The 26,208-nt window shown below is 36.3% G+C and overlaps 1 protein-coding gene across 1 annotated transcript in view; it reads left to right on the forward strand.

Moving 5' to 3' along the window:
- The window catches only part of taok3a (TAO kinase 3a), an 86,036-nt gene that overhangs the window by 34,769 nt on the left and 25,059 nt on the right, over positions 1-26,208 (forward strand). Inside the window, exons 2-10 of the mRNA XM_016497939.1 lie at positions 14,439-14,649; positions 16,449-16,520; positions 16,922-17,023; positions 17,191-17,236; positions 17,449-17,450; positions 17,786-17,913; positions 23,448-23,561; positions 23,650-23,741; positions 25,356-25,449. Coding sequence (XP_016353425.1) covers positions 14,515-14,649; positions 16,449-16,520; positions 16,922-17,023; positions 17,191-17,236; positions 17,449-17,450; positions 17,786-17,913; positions 23,448-23,561; positions 23,650-23,741; positions 25,356-25,449 — 785 coding nt within the window. The 5' untranslated portion in view covers positions 14,439-14,514. The remainder of the gene's footprint in view (positions 1-14,438; positions 14,650-16,448; positions 16,521-16,921; positions 17,024-17,190; positions 17,237-17,448; positions 17,451-17,785; positions 17,914-23,447; positions 23,562-23,649; positions 23,742-25,355; positions 25,450-26,208) is intronic.

Consider the following 26,208-nt stretch of genomic DNA (forward strand, 5'->3'; position numbering starts at 1 on the left):
TTGCTGTTTTTTATTTGTTTTATATATTTGTTCTGTTTTTGAAAGAGGTCTTTTATGCTCACTGAGGCTGCATTTATTTGATCAAACATACAGTAAAAACTTGAAAATTGTGAAATATTATAAGAGTTTAAAGAACTGTTTTGTGGTGTAATATATTTTTAAATGTACTTTTATTTCTGTGATGCAAAGCTGAATTTTCAACAGCTGTTACTCCAGTCTTCAGTGTCACATGATCCTTCAGAAATCATTCTAATATGCATTAAATGCTGTTTAATGATGTCTTTCTCGTGAAACGAGATGAAAGTGGGACAGGAAGGAAGAGCATGTGCACTTGGTGTTTGTGCTGTTTTTGTGTGTGGCAGCAGTGTAGTAGACTGGCAAGGAAATCGTAAAATCCGTTGTCGAATTCCCTTCGCTGGGAATTCCTAACTGGTTCATTCTGAAGCCGCTGGGGTAATGGAAACTGAAACGCTATCAGCTATCTGCTCTGTCATGTACAGGCTCGGCTCAGTTCTCCAAGACGCATTCCCACTGCTTCTGTAGCTTTACTTCATTTAGCTTTCAGTTCCCATGGTCATAGAAAACCTGGAAATTTAAATGTTATTTATATTTTTTTATGTGGAAACCATGGTGCATTTTTCAAGATTCTTTTTTCAGCATTCTTTGATAAATAGAAAGTTCTAAAGAACAGTGTTTATTTGAAATATACATATTTTGTTACATTATAAATGTCTTTACTGTCACATTTGATCAATTTAATGTGTCTTTGTTGAATATCCGTATTAATTTCTTAAAAAAAGAAACGGTCCTATTTATTCTATTTTATTTATTTATTTAAATTACTTTAATTGTACAAGATCTGTGTAAACATTCTAACATCTCATGTTGTGTTCCACTAAAGAAATGCATACAAGTTTGATGCTTGATGATTTTTTCTTTTTTTTGATTTAGGACTGTTAAGAAAAGCTTGATCCTGTCTCCATCCTTTATTTACATTTATTAATGTTGTTCGTGTTCATTGGTTTGCACTTTTTTTTTTTTTTATATAAAAAACAGGAACTGCAACCCTTGTCTATTATAATGTACTTTTAATTAAAAAATGAAAGTGTTCTCCTCTGGTTAGTCGAGCATAACACCCTTTATTTTCTCTTGCATTTTGCTGAAATTATCTTCTCTCAGGGCATGAAGCAGTGACCCGGGGGCCCAAACTACAGCTGTAAACCGACTCGCAGATGCCCGTTTAAACTAGTGTACTTGTGTGGAGATAGCCATAGTACATCTTAAAACCGATAAACTGACTGTCTGCACGTACATAATTACTCATCATGGCTTTTGGGTCAAAATAAATTGAGATACTTATTATTATTATTATTATTATTATTATTATTATTATTATTAGTACAAGTCAGTTTTATGGACTATGACATTTTTAAACTGGTGTTATAGTAGTCTAGTGTGATGTAAATAATATAGTAATTGCAGAGGAGATCACTCTCACAGTGCCTGATGCTTCTTAATGTTTTAAATCATATCATAGGAATTGGCCATCAGCCTGTGTGATGCATCCTGGGAACTTAGCCAGACTCTTAACCCCAGGTTCCTCCAGAGACAAATCCCTTCCAATTATTGGTCACCTGGTATTTGACACATGCTTTTATTTAAAGCGATTTACAGTACACTAATAGCAGGAAGACTTGTGTGTGTGTGTGTGTGTGTGTGAAGGCCACAATCGAGATATGGGATTTCTTTAAAGGGTTAGACCCCAAAATAATATTTTTTTGAAATATTTAAAGGGGTCATGAAATGGAGAATAAAAATGTTCTTGATATTTCCACATGTAAGTTACTCTACAATAAAAATGTACTGCAAGTCAGAACTCAAAACAAAACAAATTTTATTTTCAAAACTTTTATTTATTCATATATACATATATACACACACACAGTAAGCATGTGTGTATATAATATATACACACACGCAGTAAGTGTGTGTGTGTGTGTGTATATATATATATATATATATATACACACACACACACACAGGAAATGCTGTTCCTGAAAAATGAATTATCTCTGAAGACTGAAATGAAAATAGTTACATATGTATTTTTTTCATTTTAGTTATTAGTTTAGTTTAGTTTTTTGTTTTTTTGCTTGCTCTAATACAGGGGTCTGTTCCAGGGATAATCACTGTCACGCGAGCAATAGGGAAAACTGCATACCGACGTATATTCATAATCATTCCTCATAGTCACACAGCCTGTTAGGAGCTATAAATGCTATTAAAGTGTGAGAATTAACCTGCGCTAGTCTACAGATGCGTGTGGCTCCAGCAAACCATTCGAGTGACCGCTGCGCATACGAGGCGCTTCAGATCATTGCTGGGCCATGCTTTCAGGTCTGTTTAGCTTCAGTCACATTACGCGATTGAGTGCATGACAGTTTACAGTTTACTCTGCATTTGTTGCTCTTAGCACTAAATAAATTACCGCAATAAATGCTGGTTATTAATTCAGTATACAAAGTTCTTCACATTCCACACGAATCCCAGTGACGGTGTTGTGTGAAGTCTGTGAACAACAACATTCACACACTTAAACAGTGGTGTTCAGTAAGGATCACACTGTAAATTTGTTGTTCAATGTCTAAATTAAACATTTAAAAACAACTTTTAGGATTTTGAAAAGTTTTAAAATGACTGATAAAAAAATGATTCTGCACCGATCTGTATGTTAATCAAAAACAGAACAGCACAGTGGTTAACCAGAAAAAAAAATGGCACTTCATGCCCAAAAGGTTGCCGACCCCTGCTCTAATACCATAGTGCGTTGTACTGTACATCTTTTTTACATATACAACTGTACTGCAAGTCTCTTTGGACAAAAGTCTTGCTCTAAATGTTAAGTAACTCTCCGCCTCATGTTTAGACCCTCTGTAACATCTCTCCCTGGAGTTTTAGTTGGACTCTGCTGCTGTCATTGACCTTAAATACTTTCCCAGGTACAGTCTGTGCGGTGCCTGAATTCTGCGCTGCAAACAGCCTCCTACCTAGAGACTTCTTTTTGTGATTATTTTTTAAAGCTTTTCATAGTAAGGTGTGAATCATTCTGTGAATTTTCAAACTTTCAAACTCGATCCTCCACATGTAGTTACCTAAGGATACATTAACTAATTCACACCATCAGTATCAAATTTTATGAGAGGAAAAAGAAGAGTGAAGTTTTTGATGGTGATGAGATTAAAAGAATTAGGGCTGGGTGAATGTTGAATATTTATGATATGCTCCATTATTTTGATGGCAATATATTGAATATTTATAATATACATCATTATTTTGTTGGAAAGATAAATTTAACAAGCATCATGAATATCAAAATGATTTGATGTGCTTTTTATTTGCCCATTAAGTTTCCTTAAAGGGGTCATATGATGCTTTTTTAAAGATCATTATAAGACTGTGCCAGTCGGCTGGCATTGTGCTCCTTTTGTATTTTTTATTTTTTTAATAACAGTAGCATTTCATTGCGTGTTTATTTAAATCCCTCTGCTTGCATCTCACCGTGGCATTCGGATTTAGTTTGTCTTTTATTTATTCATTCATTCTTTCTCCATGTATATTCATGCTGCCCAGTATTTCTGTTGTGATCCGGGAGACTAAGCAGCAGAGGACAAACTTTTGGCCCAGACCAGCTACATCTGCCACTTTGTTTAAAGGTCTCTCTCTTTTTCCTCCTCTCTTACTTCCTCTCACAGTTTCTGCAGACGTGCGTTTGGAATGAACGGCCCGGCCCTGCGTGCTGCATGAAGGAGAAATGTTACAGCGTTTGGGGATGTTACTCTAAATAGAGTCGTCTATGTGGAGAAGCAGCGATCATACTGAATTAAAGCCGTCAGGCAGGAGAAGCCAGCTTTTTCTAGTCTTGGCCTGCTCCACATCTCTCACTCTCTTTCTCCCACGGCCCTCCTCTCTCTTTCTTTCTCTTCATCTCTCTCATTCTATCTCTTCCCCCACCCTTGGTCAGCTATGAGCAACACTGTCTGCTGAGTCACACAAACAGAGAGAGAAAAAAGAGCAGAGAGAGAGGGCGAGTGAGGATGTGAACATGAGGGGTGCCCCGGGAAATGTAGAGGAGGTTGTTTTTTGACCCTCATTTTTTCGCGCTCTCTCTATTCCTCCACTTCCTCTCTCCCTCTCAGCTCATGTTTTCCACCTCTTTTGTTATTCATTCTTGTGTTTCCTAATTATGAGCTGCCTGAGGTGCCAAACTGTACTGTTGGTAATCAATTGAACATTTTCTACATGTCTTATTTCATTTACGTTTAAAGAAGCATAATTATTGTCTAGCATTTTATTTTACCCCCCAGAAGTCCTCTTATAATGCACAAAATCTGTAATGTAGTTAATTTTACATCCTTTCTCTGACTCTTTCAATTAATGGGATAGTTTACCCAAATATGAAAATTCTGAGTTAAGGATGACATTTAATTTAATTTAATTTCATTATTTCATCCTCCCGATTAGTGGATTTTGAAAAAAATGCAGTTTGCGCATCCCTGCAGTAAATCAGGGAATTCTGTTTTGCTGAATACTAAAAATGTGTTACTATGCAAATATGGGAAGTCATATGCAAATATGGTTGTGGAATCAGAAAATTACCTTTTTATCAGAACTCCATAAACAATCTAGTGTAGGTAAATTGGGGAGTGAGCTTTGCACTGAACGTGAGTCTGGATCAGGGATTCTCAAACTTTTTTGTTAGATGAACCATTTGACTTAAAATATTTACATGAATTTCCCCCGAGATTTCAAGTTAATATTTCAATAATTTAACAACACACTTTTATGTTCACTGTTCTCTGATGTCAGATAATGGTCACATGACAAATAAAATAATTCATCTTTAAGTTTTATTTTGATTATTTTTATTCTAAAGTTATGTCATTATTTTTTATTTTATTTTACATTTAATTTGTTGCGTTTTTTTAAGATTTAATTAACTTCACAAACCCCAGTTTGGGAAACCCTGTAGATCAATTGTAAATCAACTCGAAATTTATTTTAAAAGAGCAATGGAAATGCTGTTTGTTTTCAATTGTTTCATCTTTAAATATTTAAAGATTTGCAGCATTCATTGATGTAGTACTATTGTATTTTGAATTTAGCACATAGGTTATTCTTTTATCTATGTCTGTAGCATTAGGAAATGTTTTTCTGGCACTAATGATGTGACGGTGTCATTTATTCATCTGTGGTGATGAATGGGCGACACTGATGACTGCACAGCTCATGTTAGTGCTGATTAAAGAGTTTGACTTAAGAACTGATCTCTGTTCTGCTTACAACTCATATCAAAGACCTCCGTCTCCTGACACACAGTCATCAGAGAAGTGAATAAAACATTGGCCTCTCTTTCATACACCATACACATGCTGTGCTACACACACACACACACACACACACAGCGTCACAACTTTTGACTTTTCGTGTCACTGTTCTATCGTTATATTACTTCAACTTTTCATTACCACTTGACCTTTTCATCTTAAAAGCAAATTTATGATGACAAAATAAATCAGTTCATCTGTAGTATTGACACTTTGTTTGCAACTCCAAAAAGAAACAAGTGGTTTGTTTTTTTTTCCTGAATATTTGATCAATTTCTTCTACTCACTAGTGAAGTGTTCTACTTTCAGTCCAAATGTGGTGATTTTGTAGAAGCTTGATTTAAGTCTTTCCATTGGCCATACAAGTTGTATTATACCTAGTTCACACTACAGGATTTTAAGCCCGATTTGCAAGTTAACGAACTCGCCGACCGGTCGGGCTGTGATTGGGGGAAAATCAGCGGGTGATCGGCGCTCGGCAATCTTTGTGTTATCTACACAACGACGCATCAAAGAGGCTCGCCGACGCGTCGCCTACACCTCGCCGACGGCAAACAAATATCTAGCATGCCAAATATCTGGACTGGTTGGCCGACTCGATCACGTGGTGTCAGGTGTCGTGACGAGCTACAGCCAATGAGAGAGCAAGGCATGGGTTGAGGTCACCGGAAGATAAACAACAGCAGCCACATGGCTTAAAGAAAAATTTGGACACAATAAATGGAGCAAAATTTTTCACCGAGCAAATAGCTTGCAGCGCTAATTTCTTCCCGACATCCATTTTCAAATAAACCAACTCCTGTTTCACATGTTGTTTCGTGTCATTCCCGTTCCAATTCTCATGTGTGTTTTCGTGACACAACGTGGTTTGTAGAGTCGTTGGGTGGCAGAGTTGTTGTCAGCTTGTGTAGTGTGTAACCACCGGTTGCGGATCATTTACATAGTCACGTAGTGTGAACACCACAACGACTTAAAGACAGACAATCAAGTCATGTAGTCTGAACAGCACAATGATCTGCCGACGTTTATAGTCGTGTAGTGTGAACTTGGCTTTACTTGTTCAAAGGACGTCCCTGTTCATTTTTATCTTTAGTAAAATAAAGGATAGAAAAACACAAATTAATTTATTGGTATTCCTCTAGAAATGTGGCAGAATCCCAGGACTCCTTGTGTAATTTCTTTGTCTCTGATTGGTGGGAGAGGAGTAGGTTTGTCTGTCACATTCATGACTTACTAATTTTTGTGAATTCTTTCATGACCGTTCACTCTACAGAACAATCAGTTTTTGCAGTTAACACAAACAACAAAGGAATATGTTTGTGTGTGTGTGTGTGTGTGTGTGTAATTTATTTAAACATTTCTATATAAAATAATATAAACCATGCTTTTATCCAAAGCAAATTACTTTGACTTTAGTGTACACATTTTGACCTTGCCGTTTCTAGCGCAGTGCTCTACTGTTATATACAATGACCACTTACATGAAGCATTTGTGGATGATGTAATTGAGTTCCTCTCTACGCACTAGATTTGCTTTAAATATTTGTATATATAATACAGTTTAGGTTTGTTTGTTTTTATAGTTATAACCAATGACTATAAATTATTTTGCTTATTTTGTATGTAAAAATACATTGGAGTGCTTCATTGCCATGGAAAAACTGCCTTTTTTGCATCAAATCAAAGTTTGTAATGTAATTCATTTCAGTGTTGATGTTATGGCCTTTTTAAAATCTTGAGACTTTAAATCATTTACAATATGTATGTTTCTTATTTTATTAACTAATTTTCCACTGACAACAATTGTCATGTGAGAGAAAAAATTTGCTTAATTTTATAATATTAGTTTTGTAGTAGTAGTAGTTTCTTCTGAATATTTGTAACTGGGTTTGTGACTATCAAGTTATAAATGCAAAGAGAAAAAAATATTGAAATATTTAATTCAGTGGATTATTTTAAAATAGGCAGTACCACAGATCTTATGTAATGTATAAACCATTTCCCCCATATTTTCCAATTTCCTGCAAAAATAACTAGTCATATATACAGTTTTGCAATTACTCATACTGTAATGTAAAATTTTACTCATACCACCCACCCCTAGTGCCTGGGTGTCCTGGCGTGTGTGCACGTGTGGTGGTGTGATTTCATGTTTGTGGAGGTTCTTCCATATGTGGGAGGCCTGTGGTGGCCTGTGGTAGAAGCACAGGACGTACACGGACACTCGGGTCTAGAGTGCTTCTCTCACCCACATGTCAAACATATGTTTTATTCAGAGGTTTGATGCACTGCACACACACACATGCGCGCACACATTCACAGATAAATTAGTAATGCCGATAGCTTTCCACTGGGACCTGACAGCACATGAAGGAGCATTATATAGAGGAAAAGTCAGTCTAATGAAGTCTCTCTCTCTCCCCATTTCACCCCTCTACTAATCTAGCTCAACCTGCTAACTAATCTCTCAACCTCAGCACAATGCAGCCATAGATTTATAGTTATTCCTACCAACGTTCCAAATGGATGCTGTTATTAGACTGACTCTCACCGTTGGGCTCTTACAACCTGTTGGTTCTACGTTGCATCATCTCACCTCCTCGGCCCCCCTCCGGTGTTGTCCTGAAGCGGGACTCCGGCTCCGGTTGCTGGAATCTTATTGGATGCAGATATCTGGATCTCGTCCTATGAGGGGCAAGGAAAATGTTGTCGTATTCGGAGTCACCGTTTGAAGCAAAGGTTGAAGGCGGCAACTTGATGCGTGAGTTGAAAAGTGACAGAAACAGAAAAGGGAGAGAGACCGACATGATGCAACTAGAAGACATTGTTCTGCCTGTTGCTGGTTGAACAGGTCAACCAATCACTTTTGGCCTTGGCTAAATGAGAGATGTTCACGTGGGGAATGTTTCTGGTTTGCACAAGTGATGCTTTATCAACAACATCTAAAACATGCTGCCTGTTACCTCTGGAAATAAATTTGAATCATCCATCTGTTTATAAAATTAAATATGTTTACTATTATGAGATGAGGGATCTGGAGGGTTTAAAACAGAAATGTGAAGCTTGTATTTTTGTTAAAGCACTTCTATTAATAAATCCGTTCAAATTTGTTATTTGAGCTGTCTAAATCTTTCCTTTAGAGGCAGGGCTACTTATTTAGGTGGATGAACTTGTAGTGAACGTGTACTTTATGCATAGTTGCGTCATGTCACTACCTGGCAGTCTTGTGTGCATGTGTGAAGAGTTATAATGATTACCAGCATTACATGGTAATGGTAAGAGTTGGAGAATATTGGACAATTTGTTTAAGCCATTCTATCACACTAGTCTTATGTTAAAGTCATGACTTGGTTTGTTTGGTTTTTGTTTGGATTTTGAGAGGTGGGTTGCAAAATGAATGCGAGCTTGCAGTTGAGGGGCAGGGTTTAAGTCCGGCATACGTCACCAAGGAGAAGTTGTTTTCACAGAAGGTTGAGATTACATTTTCATTAAGCATTGTGAAGTCCAAAGAAAAAAGAAAGATTTACATGATCATTTGTTCGCCATATGATCTATAACATGCATTTAAAAAATAGATGTGAATTCTGTGAATGTGAAAATTTGGTGAAATTTCCTGTCATGCTGATTCATAAAATCTTTTAATGATGATTTATCTGAAAATTCTGAATATTATAAAAACAATTTGCATGTTCTTATATTTCTGATCTTATTTATTTGCATTCAACGCCGAAGTCTCTCAGATCCGCTAATAAAGCTATATTACATGTCCCTCGGTCACGACTTAAATTAAAAGGAGACAGCGCCTTAGCAGTCGCTGCTCCACGTTTGTGGAATCAGTTGCCACCTGACATTAGGAGTGCTTCTTCTGTTTCTATTTTCAAGTCCAGACTTAAGACACATTTTTACTCTCTCGCCTTTCCGGGCTATTAATTGAATGTGAAACTGTTGTTATTGCCGATATTACAATTTTTTTTATTATTATTGTTTTTTAAATTTTACTTTATTTTAGAATTTCCTGTATTTTATTATTGGTTTTGTTCAGCACTTTGGTCAGTGTAACGCTGAATTTTAAATGTGCTCTATAAATAAAACTTACTTAATAAATAAAATTTGATTTATATAGTTTAGAAATAAATTAATATAGGAATCTATTTTATTTATACTGTATAGTTCTCTTTTTTTATTAAATGTCAAATTTAGATGGCACAGACAAAACATTTTGACACACTTTGTTTGCTAGCAATTGGCAGCAGATATCTGATGTTTGGGACTGGGAGCATTAGAGCAGTGAGAGGTGATCTGAGCAGATTTGGTGACATGACTTTTGATGTTCATCTAGGATTTTATGCATTTGTGTTTACGTTGTACTGTATTCACAATACAATGTATTTACATTGTATGCACATTTCTTTTTGCCTAATAAATCCAAACACATTTTGAACATTTTAATGGCATCTTGGTGTATGTGTATATTAGGGGTGCTCCGATCAGGATTTTTGAGGCCGATCACAGAAAGCAGTATCTACCGATACCGATCTTTTTAAAGCCTTCTTTTTATCATTTATAACTATTTATAGTGATACTCCAATCAGGATTTTTAGACATTTATTGAGGGCCTGAATTTAATTTTTTTTCCACAGAATATATAAATACAGATAAACACATTTAGACCACTTAACTTAATGATTGCTATCATGATGTGAAGAGACTTTCAACCAGCATAACAAAAAATGTTTCTGAAGACAAACACCTATTGCACCTTTAAGTAAAGATCATGTTCCATGAAGATATTTTGTAAATTTCCTAGCATAAATATATCAAAACTTCATTTTTGATTAGTAATGTGCATTGCTAAGGACTTCATTTGGACAACTTTAAAGGTGATTTTCTCACTATTTAGATTTTTTTGCACCCTCAGATTCCAGCTATTCAAATAGTTGTATCTCGGCCAAATATTGTCCTATCCTAACAATACATCAATGGAAAGCTTTCAGATTATGTATAAATCTCAATTTCAAAAAATTGACCCTTTTGACTGGTTTTGTGGTCAGGGTCACATATGTGTTTAATAATATGCATTTATGGTTTAATTACTACATTTTCGTGTCAATCCATGTTCATATTTACTGCAAACAATGCGCTGTTACTTTAATTCAGCGCTTGCAGCGCAGCAAACATAGACTCGGTGCGGAAACAATCTCTGCTCTGCTGCAAACACACCGCTCCTGAACGCACTGCCGGACCGCAACCGTGTGCAGTGTGACCGCTTTATTAATCCGTTAACATGAGCAAGGAAAATATACGCACTGCAAACAGAGTAATGTGAACCTGGCATTATGTGTGTGCGCTGCGAGTGTGCACCAGGAGAGCGCGCGGGCGCTGAATGGTTAAACACTGGAAAGAATTAAAAAAGTAATGCAATTTATAAACTTTAGTGACGTTGTGACACTGCCTCGATTGTGCAAGTGACAATTCCTGTGTCAACTGTGTAGCGTGCAGCTCGCTTATAGATAGATGTGATGTGGTGATTTGAAGCCATTTGCGTATTTGAAAGAGAAAGAGAAAGCATGCGCGGTGATTCACTCACGCTGTTTGTGAAATTATGTCTCACACAAGGTTTTCAAATTACTTTATAAGTTATTTAATGAAGAAATATGAAGGTGAGTACCTCACCTTCAGCATTATAATTATTTTACCCGTGCCGGACAGAGACTGAGACGGTGACGCTGCATGTCGTGCCAAACCTTCTGACGGCAGTGTCATCAGCTTGAGATCGTTTTTTTTTGAGATTGGCCTTTTAGAGACCGCCGATCAATCATCCCATCGTGATTATCGGCCGATAGTGATCGGTAGCCGATCAATCGGGGCACCCCTAATATATATATTGAGTCAAATTTATTTTTGGTGGTTATTGACAGCATGTCACCAATGTTTATCTTCAACCTAGCACAGGGATAGTTCACTCCAAATTGACAATTCTTTCATAATTTACTTAACTTCACATTGTTCCAAACCTATATGACTTTCTTTATTCTGTGGAACACAAAATATATTTTGAAGCTTGTTGGGAAACAAGCAACATTGGAGCCCACTGACTCTTATTAAATATGGACAAAAAACAGTGTCAAAATATTTAATTTTACGTTCCATAACGAACAAGGGTGAGTAAATAATGACAGAATTTTCATTTTCGAACTATCCCTTTAAATGTTGCTTTAAATGTCCATTATGCAAGGGTTCAATGAAGTCACATTTACTGTAACTAAACTGTAATCTCCTGTACTGGTCATAAAAGAAGACCGAATGGCTTCTGTGTGGCACAGCGGTAGTTTTCTTCTTTATGCAACTTCAGCTGACTCACGTCAACTCCTGTTACTATAAAGCCTAAACAACCTCTGTACAGTAACGGCTTCAGTAACTCTAAACGAGCAACTAGAAAAGACTTTGACTCAAAACACTGGTTCTTCTTTGGCTCTTTTAAAGAAGATTAATAAATGAACATATACATTGTTCTTTTGGACCGGATCTTGAGGAAAGTTAAAAATACAGAAAATCATTAACTCACCAGTGATAGACAAACTAAACCATAGCAGGCATTATATAATAGTGGACACAGGACGAGTGCAGTGTGGGTAGAAGCCTGCAAGATGATTGTCTTTCCTCCACTCAATGGAGTATGAAAGTTCATGTCCTTAGTAGTTTAAGTCTTTTTCTCCATAAGCCAATAAATGATCTGGAACAAATGGGTTTTGTGACTGCATTGTGCAGAAATCTGTATGTTTTTGTTCAATGCCTGTGAACTCTGATTAACCTTTATGCCATTTAAAAGCTTTAACCATCACAATCAGAAGTAGTTTTACATGTACGTCCAGTTGAGACTTGAATCTAATTTATTTGTGTCAGTATTCTGCGGTATTCATTCAGTAATTGGATAGTCCAGGGCATGAAGTAGTAAGATTTCACACACTTGGTCAGTGGACTAAAAGGACCTCACTTACGGTTATGAAACTGAATTGTGGGTAAGACTATTCTACTCTAGGTTTAGGATCCAGTGTCCAGTGCGTTTGCTTGTGGCACTGGTGTAGTGGTTTTAGATCAGAGCTAGTAACAAAAAGGTTGTAGGGTTGAAGCTTAGAATTGCACCCTGGACATTGACAGCTGTTTTCACACTAGGTTCGATTTGCATGGTGTGAACCTGAGTTTAATATAAAGTATACTCCCCTCCCAGGCCTGAGGAAAAGAGGGCACTAAAAATGGAAAACGTTGCAATTTAAAGGTTACATGAAATCAAAAATGACCTTATTTATATAAATGCTTCTTGACTTATTGTGCACGATTTATCAGTGCACCTTATTCTTAAAAAAAAAAAGTGTTTGTTTCATAATCTTTCATCAGCCATCATTTTATCTTGCTTTGTCTCTCAAATATCTTTTATTTTCAACTGATTTCAGTAAACATTTCAGCCTCACATTTATGTATGTATTTATTTATTTGCATCTCTCTTTTCTATAGTGTATTTATTTATTGATTGGGATGCACAAAGACAAAAAGAACTCCATACACCTCCAACCACCTGACACCGTTTTGTTTATTATTTCTGGAGTAACAGCATTGTGGGGTTATTTATTTATTTGACTTTGTTTGTTAGTTTACTTTTACTAAATTACTAATTTTAGGGGCAACTATGGGGTTGTTTTGTAGTAATGGTAGATGTGCTGGCCTGGGTAATAATGCTGATCATATTCATAATGAATGTACAGATGGATATGTATTCAGTCTCTCTGTATTGGATACACAGTACTTTCAGCACCTTTTGTTCTTGGGTCAATGGCCGCTTGTGTGTCAGATGTCTGATGACTCAGTAGGCAGTGTTACATGCAGGTGGCCGCTGTGTGAGTGTGTGTGCACATGCTAGCATGATGAGCAATGGTGCCAGACGTTGAGCTGTCTTCCCATGATGCCTAACCAAGCTACCCCCAGTGCTAACACATTGGTGTCACACTAGTTTACCGTCGCAAACACGTGTGCATGTTCAAGCATGCAGTACAGTATAGCCTTAGTGGATGGGAAAGGCCTGTATTTAGCATAACAGTATTGTTGGTATGTGATTGTGATCCAATATGAGCATGAGAAAAGATATTATTCCTGGAGTAACAGCATTGCGGGGTTTTTTTTTTTTGTTTGTTTTGTTTTTGTATTATTTGTTTGTTTATTTTTATATTTTGTTTTTTTTATCATTTATTTATTTTAATTAAGTTTATTTTTGTATTTGGTTATTTATTTTTATGTAATTTTTATATTTTGTATTTTTTATTTTATATTTAATTTATTATTATTATTATTATTATTATTATTGCTCAAATTTATTTATTTTGCATTTTTACATTTTCTTTTTTGCGTTTGAGCAGGCTGCTTGCTTGCTTTGTTAAAGTTCTTTCTGCTATCCAAGTTTAATATTCGACGACAACTTTAAATAAGCTATTTGTAGGTTTACCTCAATAATTTTGATCCCACTGGTTGGCAAATGGATCATAGAGGTGAGAGGGTGTGTTTTGTATAGCCTAATAGTTGAAGATGCAGTCAAATAAGTTTAAGATTGTGGGTTCAAACTGTAAGGGGAGTTTGAACCACAATATGTAGTTTTGTCTGAATATGCTGGTCACTATTGTGCCAGTAGATTAGGGCAGGCACAGTCAAGCTCTAAAATGAGTAAAACAAAAAACACTATAAAAGCATCAAAACTAGTCCACTTGACTCATATGTTAATATTCATTAAAATGTCATTTATCACTCAAAAATTTAGAATAGAGTTTAGAAGACTTGGGAAATGGTCCATTAAGGCATTACATATGATTAAACATTTGTTCAAAATTTCGTATTCTTTCTTCCAAATAAGAAAAAGTTGTGTTTGTTTGAATGACGTGAGGGTGAGTAAATGATGACAGAACTTGCACTTTTGGGTTGACTAATCTTTTAAGTCACTTTTGTCTGCTGATGACCCTCACTTGACCTGGACAAGCGGTCAGTCTTTAATCTGCTCCATTCTGTCCACAGGCAAAGCAGGTAAATGCCGGGCCTGCTGAATGAAGGCGAGCAGAAGCACGTGGACATCAGAGGTACTGTCTAACTCATGATGCCGTCGTCCACGCGGAAGGGAGGACTGAAAGACCCGGAGTTGACCAACCTCTTTTTCAAAGATGACCCAGAAGAAGTCTTCTGTGACCTACACGAGATCGGCCATGGGAGTTTCGGAGCAGTGTATTTTGTGAGTATTGAAATGTTGAGGAAATGTCTTTTTTCAGCTACAGCACATCTGGTACTAGCATGGTGGGGGGAAACTGTGGTGATGTCATTGTGCCATTTGCATGCATTTGCAATCTCGATCAACCTCTATTGATACTTTTCAAGCTATCATTTTTATCAACTATTTTTAAATACTGAATTATTTATTCGAAGTTCGAGTAATATTTTTCTCCTTCCAAGTTCTGTAGAGGATGAAAGGCACATAGTTTGAGACGTCAGAGACCAGAATAGTTTTTAATACCTAAGCTCGATGAAGCTTTTTTTTCCCTCTTATTCTCCCTGTCAGTCAGTTTTTAACTGTAGTTAAACTTGGGGCTTGTCATTTCATTTTTGAAACGGCACTACAGTGCAGCGGTTCTGTCAAATACAAGAACTGCAGCCTCATGACAAGTTCTTGTGCATTTCTGAATCTGGGAACTAATAGCATAAAGCCTTTGATTTCAAATCTGTGGCAAGACTGGAATCCGCTGTGCAAATCCACCGTTCTCTCTCTTTTTCTCAAATACACTCGCATGCACACACTCACTCGCTCACATGTGGACTGCCCATCCAGATGTAGGGCTGGTCTCAAGGGGAAAGAATAACTAGGAGACGCTGCTCTTAAGACAGATGTTCACTCCGTTTAAATGCGAGGGCCAGCTGGCCCTGTGATGCAGAGCGACTGACATTATTGATGTCTGCCACACACACTTCTGTCAAGGAATACAGTAAATTCATGACTTAACATACACTACTGTTCAGAAGTTTAGATTGATATTGATACGTAAAATTGATTCTTTTATTCAGCAAGGACACATTAGGAAACAAAATGCTGTTCTTTTAACTTTGTTTATCAAAGAGTCTTGAAAAAATGTATCATGGTTTCCAAAAATATATATATTAAGCATCACAACTGTTTTCAACACTGATAATACTAATAAATGCTTCTTGAGCAGCAAATCAGCATATTAGAATGATTTCTGAAGGATCATGTGACATTGAAGACTGGAGTAATGATGCTGAAAATTCAGCTTTTCCATCACAGGAATAAATTACATTTAAAAATTGTATTTCTTTTTATTATTTTTTTTATTTATTTTAAATTGTAGTTATATTTCACAATATTACTTTTTTACTGTCATTTTTTAAAGACGCACAATATGTATGTGACCAAATCAGTATTGCCAATATTGCTTTTAAGTATTAGTGTAATAAGAACGATAATGGAAACTGATAATATTGAGGCTTATTTTTTCTTGTCAGTTTTATGAAGTACTAAATGTGACCCTGGACCACAAAACCAGCCGTAAGGGTCAATTTTTTCGAAATTGGGATTTATACATCATCTGAAAGCTGAATAAATACGTTTTTGTTAGGATAGGATTATATTTGGCCGAGATACAGCTATTTGAAAATCTGGAATCTGAGGGTGCAAAAAAATAAAAATATTGAGAAAATCACCTTTTTAAAGTTGTCCAAATTAAGTTTTTAGCAATGCATATTACTAATCAGAAATTAAGTTTTAATATATTTACAGTAGGAAATGTACAAAATATCTTCATGGAACATGATCTTTACTTAATATCCTAATGATTTTTGGCATAAAAGAAAAATCAATAATTTTGAACCATACAATGTATTTTTGGCTGTTGCTACAAATATACCCCAGCGACTTAAGACTTTTGTGGTCCATGGTCACAAATAGCTTTCTGCTGTACCTTTTGAATAAAAGTGGCAAAAGCCAAAAATAGTATAAATTAAATCTGTTTTGCTTCCCTGCAGGCCCGAAACTCCTATTCCAACGAGGTGGTGGCCATTAAGAAGATGTCCTACAATGGCAAGCAGACCACTGAGGTGAGAGACACACTTTGATGTCTTCAAACTCTGATAGTTTGAGTCAGGATTTGAATGTGTTACTGTTTTAGTCTCCATATAAAGCACTTCTGTATTGAGTATTAGGCAAACCTTCTTCTAATGTCCTTGAACTTATAAAGATGATAAAATCAAAGCATTTATTTATTCAGTACTTCATTGTTGCTGTAGAAACAATGTATTTGGCAATATTGTGTTTCCATGAATTAATGAATAAATAATTGTAATCTCAGTGTTTGTGTACATCTCAGTTGCTGTAATTACATTATATTAGCCAATATCCATATACATATTGACTTTATATAACCATTCTGCTCTTTAGCTGTTGGTATCTGTAGAATACTGATGTTCAAAATTGTGTTTCTTTGGGTTCCTCTGTTCAGAAATGGCAGGACATCATTAAAGAGGTCAAATTTTTGGAACAGCTACGACATCCAAACACCATTGAATACAAAGGCTGCTACTTGAAGGACAACACAGCATGGGTTAGTACTGCCATTAAGAGGGATATAAATACAGTAATGCATTTGTGAACCGAGGGAACTGCTGTAAGAACTACCTGGTTTACATTGAGTTCATTCCCAGAATTCCCTGGGGCAACCATGCCTCCTTTTCACAATATTCTCATTCTCGTCTGCCTTTTTTCATTCAGCTTGTGATGGAGTATTGTCTTGGCTCTGCTTCAGACTTGTTAGAGGGTGAGTTCACACTTGAAATGCACACACAGGCACACTATGCACACTCTCAAGTATGCAAGTACAGTGCAGACACACACCCACAGTAAGCACTGTATGCATTCACATAGAGGAACAGTAATTGTTGGATCTGTCATGTGTTTTTTAGTCAGCGCTGAAGGCCTTTATTAGCCACATCTTAGCCACATTATAAAGCCCATTGTGTTTTATTCCAGTGGCACTACCAAACTGCCATTGCGTTCATGTTTTTGTTTCCTTCAGATGCTGTCATGGCAACATGCACAGCTATAATGATAGACTGTTGGTTTCAGTTATTGCTTCATATATATGTGTGTGTGTGTGTGTGTGTGTGTGTGTGTGTGTGTGTGTGTGTGTGTGTGTGTGTGTGTGTGCAAGAGGAATTTAGAAATTCCAGTTTAACTTTGGCATAATGTCATTGTATGAGTAATTTAGTCTGAATCTGTTTAATTCAAGGCCATGTTCTAATCCAGTTCTCAGTCCTTATCTATAAAAGGATCAGGTACCTAAAAGGTGTAGTGTCAGTTTGCTAAGCATCGGATGACTCTTTTTGACACTTTTTTTTTTTTTTTTTTTTTTTTTTTTTTTGTTGAAATTGCTGCCATTACACATGGTGCCTTGCTAGGACTGGCTTACCTACATTCCCATAACATGATCCACAGGTGAGTCGTCCTCTGACTGATATCTATTTATACATTATCAGCTTCCTCAGTGTGCGCAAATGACAGATAAATCTTTATCTGATTATCTGTTTACTAAGCAAATCGCTTTACAACTTGGATTTTTATGTTTATATGCTTACCATAAAGCAATGCTATTTTTGTGTCTATAAAGAATATGTTGTTGGAATGTACTGCTTTACACTCTTAAAAATAAAGGTGCTTCACGATGCCATAGAAGAACCTTTTTGTCTAAATGGTTCCATAAGGAACCTTTAACATCTGAAGAACCTTTCTGTTTGACAAAAGGTTCTTTGTGGCGAAAGAAGGTTCTTCAGATTATAAAAAGGTAAGAAAGAGGTGGTTCTTTAAAGAACCTTTGACTGAATGGTTCTCTGTGGAACCAAAAATGGTTCTTCTATGGCATCGCTTGAAGAACCTTTTGAAGCACCTTTATTTTTAAGAGTGTATGTCCACTAGGAGATGGTTTTATTCAGAAATGTCTCTACTTAAATGAGCAAAAACTCATTTGTTATAACTAATAAACATTATTAAAGTTCTTTTTTTTTAATGAGAGTACATTGAAAGCTTTGAAAATAACTATAATAAAATCAATCTCTGCTGTTTTTTGTTGTTGTTGTTTTTTTGACATGCAGATGAAAACTAACATTTTATTTGTGGATTTAACATTAATAGATGGTCTAAAGCAGGGGTGTCAAACTCAATTCCTGGAGGGAAGGAGCCCTGCCAAGTTTTGTTCCAACCTTGCTCCTACACGCATACATAGAGTACGTTTACATGGACAACAATACTCTGATTTTAATACGATTAAGACAATACTCTGATTAAGAATCTACCATGTAAACAGAGATTTTTGATTACCTTAATCCGGCTAAAGTCATAATCGAAGTAAACAGAAATCGAATTAAGACCATGTGGAGTATTCCTATTTTAGTCGCATTACTGAAGTGCAGAATAATTTAATTAATTAATTATAATTAATTCATTACATTTATATAGCACTTTTCTAGGCACTCAAAGCGCTTTACATTGTCAGGGGGTATCTCCTCATCCACCACCAGTGTGCAGCATCCACCTGGATGATGCGACGGCAGCCATAGTGCTGTAGGACTTTTCGCTGAATTTTGCGACAGGATACACACACGGCAGTGGTCAACCGTGTCGTCTGTATGCACGTACAAATAATTAACTGCACTTGAAGCTTTCATACAATTAAAAATGAAACACACAAAACTGTACATGGCATCATCACGAAGACGAACTATATGTTTATACGTGAAATTCCGGAGGGGATGTCGGATGGTGTCACGTGGGGACGTAATGACGTGTGCCATTAATCGAACTATGTACTATAACATGTAAAACGGGAACATGAAAGGAATATTCTAAAAGCAACTCATGTAAACACCATAATCATAATATTGGCTTATTTAGAATAAGGTAAATGATTAGATTACTGATGTCCATGTAAACATAGTCATAGTTTCAAATAAGCCTGAAGGATTTGATTAGTTGGATCAGGAGTGTTTAATTAGGGTTGAATCTAAACTCTGCTGGGCCAAAGCCACTAGAAGGCAGGCCTGCTAACGCTTCCGGTTTGCCAGTACATGGGAAAGGAGACCAGAGGCCGTTTTTTTTAATGGATGTCAATGGAGGAGAGGCTTCACTACGCTGAATAAACAGCTTTTTAGAGGAAACAGCTTATAATTTAATGAATCGACAGCCCATCAGCTAATCTCCAATAGGTTTTACACTAAGCAATACTCTTGGATTGGAATATTTTTAGAGTTTACACCGAAAAAAAATGGCGTTTTATACGAGAAGTCACTGACTTTTTGCGACAGGTGGGATACAGCTTACGGCACTTCTCATTCATTCCTTTGGTATCCGTAAACAGCGATTGAGCGTCAACTCTGCACAACTCTGACTGAAATTCAATGACGTCAAGGCTGTACTGTGATTATTAAGGCCCATGTGATCCAAGTTGACCGTTACGCTTTCTCCAATAGTAAGTAATACAGACCCTCGTATCTCCCTATATTAAGACAATTTTATCAGTTGTTTATTATTCATTCAACAATACATAGCCCTATTACTAAACTGCAACTTCCCGCTCTATTAAATTTCTAAAAGTAGAAAAGATAAGTCCAAAGATGCTTATAATTACTGGATCTGGCAACACGGTGCGCCCGTGCCCTCACTCACAGTTCTCTCAATCTGGGGCAATTCTAGGATTTTCATTTTTTTGGGGGGGGGGGGGGAAGCTGATAGAAACTGGACCCAATGACAGAAGAGATATGTTTATCAAATTTTAAATTCTGGTCGACTAGAATACCTTGGTTCCGCACCCGCGAGGATCTAAAAACAGATAGACTTTCTAACTCAGGGCTTATACACTGAGAGTTACCATTTGGACCGAAAACAATTACCTCGGTCTTCCTCTTCCTATGCTCAAGTACTGTCTGTCACTGTCTTCAATCATTTCTGTGCATGACTGTATGGTAGTTAATGCCACATGCACTGTAATATGTTTTATATTGAAAGTTCAATTTTCAAATGAAAGTAAAAATTTTTTTTTTAAATAACGTTTGACCATTAGGTTAGGGTGGTATACTAAACCTATTGCAGTATTCCACTGTATTGCATACGTTAGATGGGTATAACATTTGAGTACTGAATAAGCCAAATACTTGAAGATCAGTCTTCCTTATCACAAACACACACACACACACACAATTTTACTGTTTGCATTTCTAAACAAACCTCTTCAAGTTCAAGTTCATTTTATTTGTAGAGCACATATACAACAGCCACCAGGCTGACCAAAGTGCTTTCCAGAAGAGCAACAATTTTACCACATACACAGACAACAAACCAGACAAAAATTTAAAACCGCACATTTAAAAATTACCATATCACAGTAGTCAATACACTAAGGAAAACAAATAAGTTTTTAGCAAGGACTTAAAAACAGACAAAGAAGGGGCCATTCTAATCTCTAAAGGTAGGGTATTCCAGAGTCGTGGCCCTGCCACCGCAAATGCACGCTCCCCTCTACGCTTAAGCCTAACGTGAGGGACCACCAACAAGGCCTGGTCACAGGATCGTAGGCTTCTAGACGGAGTATAGAAGTAAAGAAGGTCAGATAGATAGACAGGAGCTTGGTTATGTAGGGATTTATATACAAAGAGGAGAATTTTAAAGTCTATTCTCTGACAAACCGGCAACCAGTGTAGAGATCTAAGAATTGGAGTGATGTGTTCATGTTTACGACACTTTAAAAGAAGTCTGGCCGCAGCATTTTGGACAAGCTGAAGACGCGCAATTTGAGATTTAGATATACCGCAATATAAAGAATTGCAGTAATCTAGACGAGACGTAACGAACGCATGAACAGCCATTTCTAAAGTTTTTGGAGTGAGAAAGTGTTTAATTTTAGACAGTAAACGAAGCTGATAGAAACTGGACCCAATGACAGAAGAGATATGTTTATCAAATTTTAAATTCTGGTCGACTAGAATACCTTGGTTCCGCACCCGCGAGGATCTAAAAACAGATAGACTTTCTAACTCAGGGCTTATACACTGAGAGTTACCATTTGGACCGAAAACAATTACCTCGGTCTTCCTCTTCCTATGCTCAAGTACTGTCTGTCACTGTCTTCAATCATTTCTGTGCATGACTGTATGGTAGTTAATGCCACATGCACTGTGATATGTTTTATATTGAAAGTTCAATTTTCAAATGAAAATAGCAACATTTTATAAAGTATGCGTTCGTGTGTTAAGGGCTAACGTTACATTTTCGCTGGAGGAAACTGTGGTGTGATGAGGGGTGAACGGAGCGAAAACTTTACAGTAGATGGAAAACCGATTGCTCCCCCATGACATTTTGTAAACTGCATTTATGACAAAGAACTGCACAGATGCAGATATTATAACAATCTATCGATAAACTCACACCCTGTCCTCTGTTTCTCGCTCTGCACCGCCGCGGTCAGCGGATTAAAGAACGCACTGAAAGACGGGGAGGAGCCGAAGTCTGCCGCTGTTTTCATATGAAATTAAAAGGGCACTGAGGCGATCATGAATTCGTGTACAGTTTATGGAGCTAATCACAAAATTTTTAGGGGGGCTGAGTAGAAATTTTGGGGGGGCTAAAATTTTCACCCTCGTTTACGTCATTAAGAGCCATGATGGGAAAAAAACTCTCCGAAACGTGTACGAACCCGGAAGTAAGATTTTTGGCACAGAAATACTCTGTCATACGTCCAAATTGTTTTTTTAAACTTTGTCCATGCTTAGCACGAGAATCCAACTCTGAATGCATGAAACAGCATTGTACCCCCCCCCCAAATCAAAACAGACTTGTGTTTTTATAACATCAGTTACTGCTTTATTTATATAGAAACACAAGTATCTTAATCTTATTTGTGTATTTTACTTTTCATTTTATTACAAGTAGTTAGGTCTATGGCACCCCCTAAATAAATAAAAGACCTTACAGAAATGGGCATTAGGACCTGGGGGAGGCTGTAGCTGCTGCTGCACGCTCTGCTGCATGGGTCATTCTGTACTTACTTTCTCATATTAAATGCGGCAATCCAAAACAGTCAATCTAATCACCATTCAGTTAAAAGTTTGCTTCAAGAATGGCCACACTGCTGACATGATCTTAGCGCTAGCACACCCTGAGCACATGTGAGCTATTCATCTTATCAGCAAGGCATAGAATAATTTTTTTTCAATCCGATAACGGTCCGATAATATCCTGCATCCCTAATATTGATGTTGGTTGCCAATGAATGTTTTTCATTACTACTGTGCTACTACTATTTGTTTCTTTTAAAATACATTGATCTTGCCATGAAAATAGCCATAGATGCTGGTATGGCAATGCAATAAACAAATATACTTTCTTTTTTCTGCCAGCACTGGTCTGACTAGACCAATTATATTAAATATCAAAGGCTGCTTTAAATATCAAAACAGAATTTTTTTTTTTTTTTCAGATTCAGAGTGTGTACTCTTTGGTTTCAGGGTTCAAAATACTAAACCGTTATAATTAAAGTACCAATCCATGACATACTATATATATCAGCAGGATCGCATATGTCAGCATACCATTTATTGACCATTGACCAAGTTTTTTTTACAACGTATGAGTTCTTATGTTTTATTAGCTTCCAGTAACCCAATACTATTTTTACTGTCATTTTCACTCTTTATTTGCCAAGTGTATGCAAACAAGGAATTTGTTGTTTTTTAGGAGCTCTTGGTACATACATACATACATGACATGAGAACAGAGAGAACATTTAAATAAGACTAAGAAAAAAAAAACTATAAATAATAATAATGTGGTATACATCTGGAACAGATTTTTAAATGTCATTGTCATTGTCATTCATTTTATTTTATTTTTTCACCCTGCCATTGCATAATATGGAATTGTGACACTACTGTAGGTCTATACTGTCTGACTTCAACTTTCTCTTTATCTGTGATTTTGTTTAGAGACGTGAAGGCTGGTAATATCCTGCTGACAGAGTCCGGTCAGGTCAAACTGGCTGATTTTGGCTCCGCTTCCATTGCCTCTCCTGCCAACTCCTTTGTGGGAACCCCGTACTGGTCAGTACCGCAGATATTGATGTTCAGGAAGATAATGTGTCCTGATACACCGGTGTTAATTAGACAATTGTGTGTGTTTCTAACACAGGATGGCTCCAGAAGTGATTTTAGCCATGGATGAGGGTCAGTATGAGGGGAAGGTGGACGTCTGGTCTCTGGGGATCACTTGCATAGAGCTGGGTGAGTGTCTACATGTTTTTGAACTTATTTCATCTATGTACCTTTTTTTCTAATGTTCTGAGGCATTGTGTCCACTAAAATAAGCAGAAGTTTAGAAGCCATTTTGTGTTGTTACACTAAAACCACTATAGCTGATGACCTTTGGCCCTTAAGGAGCGTCATATTTACTGTTGCTATGTGAAATATCATAGGCGAATTCCATTCATTTCAATAGGAATCTGTGTGATGGGGAGTTTTGTGCAAAATTGTTCCCCATGCAAATGTTCAAGTTGGTCCCATGAATTCGCCAAAAGTGACTTGAAGGTGACTTCTGTATGAGCGGTGTACCATACATCGCTACACTATTGACAATGGAGAATGGGCCATTTTTTGTCTGTGATATTTTGTCTACACTTTACTCATGTCTATATGACTGTTCTCTTTATATATCATTTGTATATTGTATTTATTACAACATTAATTAAACATAGTGGATGAAATTTGAGGAATTATTATTACCATTAGCTACTATTGTAGTGGATAGATGTTATAACTCTTACATCGTTTTATTGTTTTGATGTGAAAAGAAAAATTTCAAGTGTGCACTGCATTGGCAAAGTGTGCACTTTGCAGCGAACTAATATCCCAGTATTGGGACATACAAAATCCGTGTATCATTCGATCATTCGTTTTTTTTTATTTATATATAAATAAAATATATACTGAAATATAAAAATAAAAATATACTGCAGCAGTGGAGGACTATTATTCTGCTGCGTGATACTGCAGAAGAACTGATGATGGCACGATTTAATCTTCGGCTGACCAATCAGCAGAAAGGGGCGTTTAATTCCCGCCCACATGTATAAATCGAATATTCAAGCTGTTTATTCATTTTTCCACCCATGAACGAAAAACGAAAATTTAAGCTGAATTCTCATTTTCTGTTTTTTGGAAAAAAACGAAAAAGGAGCCGTTTTCTCATTTTTCTACTTTCAATATTAAATAAAAAAACGAATGATCGAAGGATACACAGATTATACAACTTCATCAATTTTTATTTTTGTCGCATTAGAGAACTGTCATGTACTTCCTTGATCAGTACATACTTGTAATATGTGTAATATGGAAATAGCATATTACTCAGATGACATTCCGTTTTCAAAACTGTGGTTTTAAACACACCCTCTTAAAAATAAAGGTTCCAAAAGCGGGTTTTCGCAACAATGCCACATAGGAGAACCATATTTGGTTCCTCTAAGAACCTTTCGATGAACGGTTCTTAAAAGAACCATTTTTTCTTGTTTCTTATTATCTTAATTATCTGTGAAACCTTTTTTCCATTATAAAGACCCTTTGGTGCAATGCAAATGTTCCATGGATGTTAAAGTTTTGTCATGGAACCATCAATGTCAATAGAGAAACTTTATTTTTAAGAGTGCACTGCTCCTAACATTGCATGCTATAAAAGGCAAACTGGGATTTAGTCTAAATATTGACATGTTTGAAATAACTTGCATATGTACATATGCATATGCATGTATTCACAATCTATGTAATGTCACAAATTTTCAGTTTGAGAATTTCAGCACATTTGATGATTTTTTTAGTTTTTACACCTCTGCTGTTTTCTAGCTGAACGCAAGCCTCCTCTCTTCAACATGAACGCTATGAGTGCCTTATACCACATCGCCCAAAACGACTCTCCCTCCTTACAGTCCAATGAGTGGTGAGTGTCCTTCTACACAATCACAAAACAGAAATATATATACTCCTACTTGTCAAACGTATATACTCTCTCAACCACGCACTCTTATCACACTTTAAATGTGTTATGCTATACCTCTGACCCCAACTGCCAGCTCTTTATAATTCATGATCTTGTGCATTAATGCACAAGCAAACTTTTGGTGCCCCTCAACTCTCTGACCTGCAGCAAAATGAAAGCCTGCTGGTCTTTCAAACAGTGTTGCCTTTAGTCAATAGATCTGGAAATTGAAAGGTTGTCTGAATGTGCCAGAATATTGTTGAGGGTGTCACACATTTACTCACAGATTTTATGTGAAGGAGATACGTACATGCAATACTTTTGCAGTGTACATAATAGTACAAGAAAGAATCCTTTCCGAAATTGAGAAAGATTATGTATGTTATAAAGTCAATATGAAGCCTATATATATATATATACATATATATACATACATATACGTAAGATTAAAGATTATGCTGACTCATACATATGTAAAAGTGTTTAAAACTATTGACACTTTTATGCATCATTAAAAAATATATATTAATAAATGTCAATAATAATAATAATGATAATGTTAAGTGCTCAAATAATTTTTACTTTTACTGGTGCACATAATTTATACAATTTTCATAAAAGCATATTTCCAGTCATTTATTACAGTCATAAATTGAGAGACACTTCTAATGAAAATCACTCATTGCCATTGATTTACAATAAATTAAATCATTTCAATGA

This window comes from Sinocyclocheilus anshuiensis, unplaced genomic scaffold, assembly GCF_001515605.1.
Source record: "Sinocyclocheilus anshuiensis isolate Anshui unplaced genomic scaffold, SAMN03320099.WGS_v1.1 scaffold1276, whole genome shotgun sequence".
Classification (NCBI taxonomy): Eukaryota; Metazoa; Chordata; class Actinopteri; order Cypriniformes; family Cyprinidae; genus Sinocyclocheilus; species Sinocyclocheilus anshuiensis.